Source organism: Octodon degus, unplaced genomic scaffold, assembly GCF_000260255.1.
Source record: "Octodon degus isolate 3935 unplaced genomic scaffold, OctDeg1.0 scaffold00001, whole genome shotgun sequence".
Lineage (NCBI taxonomy): Eukaryota > Metazoa > Chordata > Mammalia > Rodentia > Octodontidae > Octodon > Octodon degus.
The window spans coordinates 1,372,696-1,383,740 of NW_004524577.1; the positions used below are offsets into that span (position 1 = coordinate 1,372,696).

General features: G+C 48.5%; 1 protein-coding gene across 1 annotated transcript in view; it reads left to right on the top strand.

The window, feature by feature from the left end:
• Otoa (otoancorin) overlaps positions 1-10,337 on the top strand; it is a gene marked incomplete at its 5' end in the record, with an annotated part of 77,845 nt that extends 67,508 nt beyond the window's left edge. The window contains 5 exons of the mRNA XM_023707769.1: positions 4,855-4,997; positions 6,308-6,444; positions 6,948-7,045; positions 9,960-10,155; positions 10,312-10,337. Coding sequence (XP_023563537.1) covers positions 4,855-4,997; positions 6,308-6,444; positions 6,948-7,045; positions 9,960-10,155; positions 10,312-10,337 — 600 coding nt within the window. The remainder of the gene's footprint in view (positions 1-4,854; positions 4,998-6,307; positions 6,445-6,947; positions 7,046-9,959; positions 10,156-10,311) is intronic.
• Positions 10,338-11,045: the final 708 nt, after the last annotated feature.

Below are 11,045 nucleotides of genomic sequence, written 5' to 3' on the forward strand. Positions count from 1 at the left end.
TCTGTCTCTCTCTGTCTCTCTCTCTCTCTCTCTCTCTCTCTCTCTCTCTCTCTCTCTCTCTTTCTGTTATTTAGAGATAAGTGTAGATTGTTCTCAGGCTGCTTATATGGAAAGCATTCTAAGAGTTTGATTTCACTTCCTTTGGGGACACCTGTGATATTTATACTGAGAATAGAGATTGGGCACAGAAATTGTATCTATAAAAGATGACTAGGATATGTTTTTCTTTAAAAATGTGGTTAGAGGGGGCCGGGAAGACAGCTCAGTAGAATAAGCGCTTGCCTGGCAAGTTCAAGGGCCTGAGTTCAATCTCTGGTTCCACACACACACACAAAATGTGGTTAGATATACGTGTTTTATCACATAAGAAACAATTATTGCATGAATGATTGCTGAAGTATTCTTGTCCCAGAGGGGTTGGTGGGAGCAGATCGCTGCGTTTTGAGTGTTGAGGTGAACGCGAGGTGAAGATCCGTTGGTGGCCCCGGATCTGTGTACACCGCTCAGCTAGACCACCGGACTGTCTTGGGTCCCCTGGCAGTGTCTCCGGGCAGTGAGCGGGGCATGTTTTGGGCTTGCCCTATTTATTTTCCTTCGTTCTGGATCAGCATCCTGTGCTTCCTGTTGTCCAGCACCTGAGTACAGCCGCTTCCCACTCTGCTCCGGTGTGAGTTGTGGGTTTTGGTGCCGTTATCCCCACATACCCTGTAGTTCTAGTTGTTTGTGGTGGGAGAAAACTTCCTGTGATGCCCATCCTTCATAGATAGTTTTTTTTTTTTGTTGTTGTTGTTTAAATTTTTTTTAACATTTATTTATTTATGTGTGTGTGTGTGTGTGTGTGTGTGGTCAGCTCAGTCCACCAGGGGGCGGGCTGGCTGGCATGTGGTGCTGGGGGATTGAACCTCAGTCCCTGTGCTTTGTTTAGCTAAGCTTGTTCTAAGTAGGTGCTTTAGACCACTGAGCCATCTCACCAGCCCCAAAGAGATTTTTTTTTTTTTTTTTTTGTGGAACCAGGGATTGAACTCAGGCCTTTGTGCTTGCCAGGCAAGCGCTTATTCTACTGAGCCATCTCCCTGGCCCCATAGATAGTTTTCTTAAGGCTTTTGTTGTTGTTGTTGTTATTGATACAAGGTCTTGCTGTGCAGCTCCGACTCATAATGATCCTCCTGTCTCAGCCTCCCCAGCGCTGGGATTACAGGTGTGTGCACCACGCCTGGTTTCAGGACTGGCACAGCATGCCCAGGGTTCTGGGGCTGGCACATGCTTTGCAGTGCTGGGAGTCGAATTGGGATCTTTGCACTTGCCAGGCAGGCCTCATGCTGCCGAGCTACCTCCACAGCCCTTTCTCAGGAATCTTAGTTGTTCTGATTGAGAAAGACGTTTAGGGTGTCTGCCCCGCAGGGAGCTAGAGAGGGAAGCTGGAGCTCCTGCAGTTACCTTCCTTCAAAGATTCCTTGCTCCCTCCTCATCTTGGCAGGAGGCTTCTTATGACCCCGCAGAGGTTTGTCTGTTCTTCTTTTGAGTTTTAGAGAGTCCTGTTGGTAACACCAGCAGTGCTGGTGCTCCAGAACATCCTCAGGTCAGGGGCAGAATGTCCTGGTTGCCCGGGCATGTACCAGCTGGTGCAGTCCCCGTGTCCACAGCCACAGGAGCTGGGCGTGGGGAAGGATGTGTGGAAAACTGATCAAGGTCCCCCAAAGATGGCTGCATCTATGTTTGTGTCTGGGTGTTCCCTCAAAGCCTCAGGCAGTCATGGGGTGTCAGCTTTATGGAGGTGGCTGAATCTGTAGAGTTTGTGGTTAACTCATGGTCTAACGCTGAGATTAAGGGTGCACATGCTACCCCAGCTCTAGGGCAGGTCACCTCATACAGTACAAGGGGTAGAGAGGGCTCGCTCCCTGCTCCTCTCATTTCTTTTGCTGTCTTCTGCTGCCATGAGTGGGTTTGCCCCTGTGCCATGTGCCACTTTGCCCTGGAATTGCCCATTGTGGACAATGGGCTGTGCGCTCAGTAAGCTTTCGTCCTCCTAGTTGGGGTGTTGGGCATTTCTCAGCAATGAGAGAAAAGTAAGACAGGCGACATCTGCAACCTGCAAGCACTCTGTGTTGCCTTTGGGACAAATACAGTATATCGCTCTATGGAACTTTGCAGATGACACTGATTTAGGGACCTTGCGGTGCAGAGACTCCCTCAATCACACAAGGGCCTCATAAGAGGGAGATAAGGGTGCCGCAGCCAACAAGGTGACGTCTCAGCGGAGGCAGAGGGGAGCGGGAGGTCAGAACACGCTGTGCTGCTGGCTTTCAAGATGGAGGAGGATGCCTTGAGGAGTGAAAAATCAAATCTCTGTTTTTCTGGAACTTCTGGAAAAAACATGCCTTGCTGATTTATTTTAGAGCTTAGTATCTCTGGTACTGTAAATGAGTATGTCTGTATTTTAAGCCACAAAGTTTGTGGTAATTTGCTACAGCAGCAGTAGAAGAGAAATACAGAATAGCTCTGAAAGGAAAAGTGTGGCGACGTTGAACTCCGAGCGAATGGGCCCAGGCCAGGCAGAGCCAGTGCGTGTCCCCCGCCCTCCTAGGCTTTCTGTAATCAAGGTTTTCATATTCTACAACTTTTGAGCATCGTCATTCAGGTAGAACAGTGTGAGGGGTGTCCCCTGGAGGAGGGCACCGTGGAGGCCATGCAGCCTGGCTGAGTTAATAGAGCAGAGCACCTTGGATAACGTCTGGTACAGAAAGGTCAGTTGTTCACCCATTGTCACTGTCGCCATTATCAACGCACTTCTTCCTCCCCCTTCTGAATTAGTTTCCTCAGTTGCAAGGTGAGAAGGTTAAACCCCCAAATGTGAAGTTCCTTCCTGTGCAGCATTCTATAATCTCATGGTTCTGTGACTCTAAAACTGGCTTTGACTAGTTTAAGAAGTGCCACATCACACATTTGATATTAAAATCATTCTATTTGCAGTCTGAGGGAAACAGAAAACTACATCCAACTTAGAAACTTGAGTAGCTCTCTCCCTTTGCACCGATTTTAATTCTCGTGGATGGCAGTGCGATTTATCAATATGTTCCAAGAGGATATGAAAACCTAACATTTGCATACATCATTTGCAGTCAGTTCCTCAACTTTAGCTCCCAATCAAACCCTTAAATGCATTTTTCTAGATTAATAGTCAGACCTGGAGGAACTATATTAACAGATAGTTCAGCTTAAAAACCAATATAAGGGGGAAAACTATTACAGAAGTCAGAGGGATGAAGAGAGAGATTGAAATCTCACAGTCCCTCATTTTTCAGTGGTTAATATTGCCTACAAGTGCTGGGATTAATTATCTTGGAATCATTACGTATACACTGGTCCAGTCGTTCAAGGAAACATATTTTGACTTATTGCCCTGCAGGGTGAGCTTGCGTTTTCTGGGTTCCAGTGGCAAGGACAATTTAATACCACATCCTCAAAGTAATTTTGTTTGAATTGTACTTTTGCACTTTCATTTTAAAATGGGACTGCCTAATACTTGGGGAGCTCAAATTGCTCTGAGTCAACTAGTGAAATCTGATTGTGAAGACTTAATAAGAAAAATTCAAGATCTATCCTGAGTCTTCATCTTTTCCTGTAGCCAAACATCCTCATGGTAAGGGTATGGGTTCTGGATTCTGACAGTCTGGGCTTCAATTCTAGAACCAGTATTTTCTGGCAGTGTGCCATGCTTGTTTAACCCCTCTCGGTGCCTCAGTTGTTCATAGCCATCCACCCATCCATCCATCCGTCCGTCCGTCCGTCCACCCATCCACCCACTCACCCATCCATCCATCCACTCCCTTCCCACACACCCATCTAACCCTCAGTGAAAGGGTGTTAATGTTGATTAATACTGATACTTACTGTTAACACTTAGGGTTGTGTAGTGCCAGCATGCAGAACGCATTCAACAAGCCTTACTGTTACTATTTTGTAGGTATACTCTTCTTTTGTTAAAAATACTTACATCTTGGAAGGGCATTCTTGAGACTCCCCTGTAGTAGCTGTGAGCTTAGCAGTCACTGAAGGGACCTTAATAAAGACACTGATCAGTTAGATTTATAGAAATGCAGGAAATCTCCTTGGGACCAGCCCATCCTGTGAAGGCGGAAGAGTGATGCTTCTTCAAGGGAGCACATACATCCGCTGACTGCCACAAGTCACTCATGCACATGTACATCCAATCATTCACTCACTTTAGTCTTTATGGGATTCCCACAATGCAGCAGGCTTCATGGTAGATGCCTGGGACAAATGGCAAGTTCTCTAGATGTGGTCCTTGTAGAGGGGAGTCTACTGGTGATACAGACAAAAATGTCGGTGATGATGATGAACAAGTTTTAAGAATTGGGGTAAGTGATAAACGAAATGGACCGGATACTCCTAGGAATCATGGGGAAGGAGTCAGAACCAGCAGGGTCCAGGGCACAGTCTTCTCTGAGAAGGTAGTGCATCAGTGGATGTGATTTTTAGTACCAAAGTACTCCCTGGAATTGAAGAATGAGAGCATGTATGTTTCTGTCGAAAACAGGAGGCAAAATTCCTTCTAGCTGAGCTGGTCAGGGAAAACTTCATGAAGGAGGTGATACAGAACGTAAATATACAAGCATGGCTAGCCTGTGACACTTGGCACAGAGGGGCATCTCCGATGGAGGGCGGCTGAAGCAAGGGCAGGGACAGGAAGCTGGTGGGCCTTGTTGGAAAGTTCTGGAAGGAGACTGGACATATTTGGGTCCCAATGCAGAAGAACTTGAGTGTCCAAAATGTTTGAAAGTAACAAAACCTTCTGATGGAGATAAAGAAGAAGCCATTTCTCGTTTTCTGTAGGCCAAATCCATCCTGCAAGGGTTCCTACAGGATTCAGGCCGCGGCATCCAAGATCTGAAGAGCTTTCACTTAGTAGGACTTGGTGCCACTCTGTGTGCTATGAATGCCACCGACATCCCACTTATAAAGATCTCAGAATTCAGGTAGTAAAAATACTGGTGTGCAAAATGAGAGATGATCCACTCACCCGTCCACCCACCCACTTATCCATCCATCCACCCACCCATCTACCACCCACTTATCCATCCATCCATCCATCCATCCACCCATCTACCACCCACCCATCCATCCATCCATCCATCCATCCATCCATCCATCCATCCACCCACTTATCCATCCATCCATCCATCCACCCACCCACTTATCCATCCATCAATCCACCCACCTGTCCACTCACCCACTTATCCATCCATCCATCCATCCATCCACCCATCCACCCACCCACTTATCCATCCATCCATCCATCCATCCATCCATCCATCCATCCACCCACACACTTATCTATCCACCCATCCATCCACCCACCCACTTATCCATCCATCAATCCACCCACCTGTCCACTCACCCACTTATCCATCCATCCATCCATCCATCCATCCATCCACACACTTATCCATCCACCCACCCACTTATCCATCCATCAATCCACCCACCTGTCCACTCACCCACTTATCCATCCATCCATCCATCCATCCATCCATCCATCCATCCATCCATCCACCCACTTCATCCATCCATCCATCCACTCACCCATCCATCCATCCACTATCCTCCCACACATCCATCTATGCATGCATCCATCCATCCTTCCATAAAACTACTCTTCCACCTATCCACTCATCCATCCATCCATCCTTCCATAAATCCAGCCTTGCATCTATCCATCCATCTACCCACCCATCATCCATCCATCCATCCACCCACCCACTTATCCATCCATCCGTCCACCCACCTGTCCTCTCACCCACTTCATGCATCCATCCATCCATCCATTCATCCATCTATCCATCCATCCATCCATCCACCCACTTCATCCATTCATCCATCTACCCACTCACCCATCCATCCATCCACTACCCTCCCACACATCCATCTATGCATCCATCCATCCATCCTTCCATAAATTGACCCTTGCATCTATCCATCCATCTACCCACCCACCCACCCATCCATCCATCCATCCATCCATCCATCCATTACCCACCCACCCATCCATCCATCCATCCATCCATCCATTACCCACCCATCCATCCATCCATCCATCCATCCATCCATCCATTCATCCCACCCTCTGTCCATCTTGTATTCACCATTTTTTGATGCTTTGGCTCTTTCTGGGCTAGCACCAGAGTGGGATTTGCTAGATTATATCTCAGTGCTGAGCCTACTTACCTTATGGTTTTTGGTTGGAGATTACCCCAAGAGCATATTATATTCCTTTCTCTTTAACAAGAAGGGTGGTGGCCAGAATTGGGAAATTACTCTGCAGCAACCACATCTTGGCTGAATTTAAGAGGAAGGCAGAAATTGTGTTTGGGAAGCCCACTGAATGGACCAGCTCTGTCTTGCAAGAACTTGGGACAATTGCAGGTAAGAGGTCTGCAGAACATACCTTTTCCATCTTAAATCTAGCACTAAAGTGAAATAAAACAAAATAATAATCCTTGGCTACATACACACATCTATGGAGTTACTATAGCCTAGACTTGAAGTTGCACAAAGTAGAGTCTGCAAATATGCTTTTAAAATAATCTTTCTGAAGGTTCTTGTGCATGCTACAGTTTGAAAAGCACTGGTATAGAGTGTGATTTAATTGGCCTCTAAGTAGATTTATACACAATCTTAAAGTGTGTAAATTGAAACTCCTCCTGGGCATACAGCTCCCTGCAGGAGGCCAATCAAGGCTAATGTGACCCACATATTTTTCTGAGTTGATTAAGGAACTTGATTCCCCTGTGTGGTTTTCTGGGCCTTTTGTAAGGAACGATGATTGTCTGGGACATGCAGATCGGTACATTATGCAGCACCATTAATAAAACAAGTAGAGTTCTGATAGCTTGAACTAAACCCTCATGATTCTCTTCTCTCCCCAGCTGGATTAAGTGAGGCAGAGCTCCGAATGCTCGACAAGGAATTGATGCCGTATTTTCAGCCGTCAGCAATAAAATGCCTTCCTGATGGGGTGTTCAAAGTAGGTGCTCAGATCCTCCGGGATAGATTGAGCAGGGTGCATTTCAGGTCACGTGGGGAAGTGGGGAACAGGTCTTGGCGTCTTGGGGCTCACCCCTGCCTCCTTGTAGGGCCAGGGGACAGCTCTGTGCCCACAGTGGATTGCCACAAGGTCATTTTAGGTGTTTTAAAAAGTTTTAAAAACTGCTTGTGTTTTAATAACATTTATTTTTATGGTCACCTTCTTTTGATAGCACAGTATGCTGACTTTCTATTTATAGTGGTGTGATAGGTTTATAAAGGCTTTCTTTAAACCCCCTGGGGACAGATGTATTCAGGATAATTCTTCACATTTTCAAAAGATCACCCCATGTGTGTACTATACGTACCTTAGCACCTCTAGTAGTGTCTGAAGTAACTGTAAGTGAATGCATTAATGTTTTTGTGAGGAAATTTGCAGCAAGTCACACTAATTGGAATAGATTAAAAATAGCTTCACATCAATTCAGGTCAAAGTTTGCTAGTAAATAAGTTTGTCTTAAACTTTGGAGGGGGGAAGTGCCAGTTTTTGAACATCAGATTAGCTGATGACAGAGTGTGGAGCTTTCTAATGTTTTCTTTTAGGTACAAATATTATGGTTGAGTTAAAGAAAAGTGTTAGGCAGATCACCATAGGACAGATGACTAATTGGTGTGGAGAAACTGAAAGGGAGAAAGTGGGTACGCTGAAGTGAGGGAAGCAGGGTGTTCATTGCGAGACCCTGGCTTCCCGTCCAGGTACAGCACTGGGAATGTTTGGGTGGGACAGCCAGCTCTGATGTGGAGGACCCTGGTGTCCTGAGTAATGTGGGGATGCATTCCATCCACCACCCCTGGATAAGGCGCCCACGCCCGTGCTGCCAGGTTACTGGATCATTTAAAGACTGACAGCTGACAGAGAGCAGTGTCAGCACCCTGGACAGCTCCCACCCACTCGCAGGTGTGCCCATTGCTGAGGTGGAGAGCAGGTGTCCGCGCAGCCTGGCCAGTTCCCGCTTCCCTTCTACGGTCGTTCTGCTTGGGACAGGCAGCGTGGCTTTAGTATTTTCTAAGCACTTATCCTTGGTCTCATTTGGAGGACAGTTGTGGGTGCTTCACTGTTAAGGTATTATCTGTTCCAGAGAGACCAACTGAGAGCCTGCAATGTCTTAGGCCCCGTGTTACAGGTACTTGGGATCTGGCACTTGGGATCTTTGGTGAAGACATTATGATAGTGACTTCAGGGGCCAGGAAGGTAACAGAAAGAATGTAGCAGGCTGGGCGGGACTGAGGGGAAGGGAGAGCCCTGTTAACATGAGGAGGCTGTTTCTCATCTCTGGCGCCTTGATGTGCTGTGATCCTGAGGTCCCAGTATTGCTGGACCTTATTTTTCTCTTAATAGGGGCAGCCAGGAACCTTCATTTTCATGTGAAATCTCTTGATAATTAAATGTTGGCAGCCAATTTGAATTCATTTTTGAAAACACAGTAGGCCTAGAGATTTAATCTGGCCCATGGGTCATAGGGCAGTTTGGAAAGATAGTTATTTTTTATAATACAGACTCTGTTAATGGTAGATATAAACCTCTCTCTCTCTCTCTCTCTCTCTCTCTCTCTCTCTCTCTCTCTCTCCCTCCCTCCCTCCTCTCCCACCCCTCCCTCCCCTCCCTCCTCTCCCTCCTCTCTCTGAGATGAGGAGGAGGTGAAATTCTATCTTGGAGGACAGGTAAACTAGGCAGAAAGAAGGGATCACATTTCTAGGCAGAAGGGAGTCTGGAAGGCGGGGCGCCTGGGAACTGTGGACTCAGATGCCCATTCTCCTAGAGTACGGTCCACAGGGGTGAAGCCGGGAGGGAAGTAGCCAGAGATCGAAGGGACCACCAATACCTTCAGGAGCATGAGTTATATCGGGGAAGCATCTCCCTGGACAGTAGAAGAGGGTGACTGAGAGAAGAGGAACAGATGAGATTATAAACATAATAGTTCTCAGATTAAGGGGGAACTCAAAATCAGAGTGAAGTTAGAGGCCAGAACCCTGTCATCCCATCTTATCCACTTCCGCAGGAACTAGTCCCCAGGCCCTTTGACACTGGTCAACCTCAGAAAGCATCTTGTTCATGGCCCTCAAGGATAGTGTGCCCAGCAGGCTTTCCCACTTGTGGCTGGTGGGAGACACGGCCACCAGGTCGCTGTGCGTTTCCTCCTCTGAGCCCCAGAGGCATTCGTGGCCTGCTTCTCAGGCCATCATGCTGAGGCATCTGTACTGGCATGGGTGATGAGTTTTCTGAGCCATCTCACAGGTAACCCCAGAGCTCAGAGAGGCTTCGTGGCCTGCCCAAGTCCGCACAGCGGTGTGTGGCAGAACTGGGGCTCAGTCAGGGCCGCGCCACTCAGGCTTGTGCTTTTGCTGCTACATCGTCGCTTTTCCGGATGGGGACCTGAAACACCGGAAAATTGCTTTGTGTGGGTTAAACAGCACTGTCCCAGAGCGAGAAAATCACGATCTCCTTTTCAGTGGTCCCTTACTGCCGCACACTTCCGGGAGAAAGCCTTACTTAGGAGCTAGGATGTTTTACAATGACTTTTAACCTTTCTCAGTTCCCCTGCCTTTTCATTTGAAGAGGTGAAGTATCCAAACATTACTGGTCAGCAGATCTAGCAGGAATTCAAATATACCGCTTTCTTTTGACTTCTATGTAGGACTCGCTTATGGCCAGTCTTGCTGCTTTTCCATGTTTGGAAGTTTGTGGGTTCCCCTGTATATGCATTTATGTAGTGAAAGCGCGCTCTGAGGTTAAAGGCCCGTCTTAGAGGCGCCCAGACAGCTCTAGCGGAGGCAAGGCTGTGCAGCTTCGGGGCAGACCAGGCTTGGAAACCCAGCGAGGGTCCGCCCTGAGGCCTGCCCCTTTCCCTCCGCAGGCGCTGTCCGTGGAGCAGATCGCGTCCCTGGGACCTGGGAACGCGGCGGCCGTCACGCTCGCCCAGAGCCGGCAGCTCAGCGCGCCGCAGCTGCACGGCCTCCAGCGGGCGCGAGACGGCGCCAGGCTCCTCTCCCGGGAGGACGCGCCCTGGAGCGCCGGGCCCACCCCGGCGGCCGCCGCCGCGTGCACCCCGGGTGAGCAAGCCGGCCGCGGGCTTCCCTCACCCTTCCGGAACCTTGGTTACCTGCAGGGGTGGGCGGGAGGGCGCTACAATCCGAACAGGGTGTCTAAGAGTCTTTAGGGGTCTGCGCGCAGGCTCTGAGGTAACCTTCAAGTCCCTCCCTACCCAGCTTCCCGCAAGCAACTCTCGCTCTAGCGGCACTTTAAAGTCACCTGGGAGAGAGAAAATCACATTTCCCTGGAATGCGTTGAAGCAGAATCTCTGAGGATTAAATTCAGGGGCTTTCCACTGAAAAGCCATTTCCGTGGCTCCTTTGCACCCTCTCGCCTACTGGCCAGTATTAATTCAACTAACATACATTGGACAATGTCTTGGTTGCTTTTCTCATTTCTGGGGCAAAGTACCCAACACCCAAAGGTGAAGTAGGACAGGTTTATTTAGCTCCCAGGTGGTGGAGGTTTCAGGCGTACTCGGCTGGCTCCAAGGCTGGGTGGCGCATGGCACAGGACAGCCGCTCATGGCAGTGGGAAACAGCAGAAGCCACAATCAAGGGAGAAAAATGAGCCCCTTTCTGCCCCCTGTATCTTATCCAGAGGGCTGGGATTAGGATGGTGCCAGGCCAGTCAGTGGACGGGTCTAACAATTGCCCATCCTTAATCCCACCTTGAACCAGGAATCAATCACAAACTAGATTCAGGCACCTCCTAGAGCATCTCATCTAAAAGTGCATGAGGCTTTGGGGGACATTTAGACAAAAACTGTGATACGGGGGCTGGAGAGATGGCTCAGTGGTCTAAAGCACCTACTTAGAACAAGCTTGGCAAAGCATTGGGGACCGCGGTTCAATCCCCCAGCACCACATGCCAGCCAGCCCGCCCCCTGGTGGGCTGAGCTGGCCACACA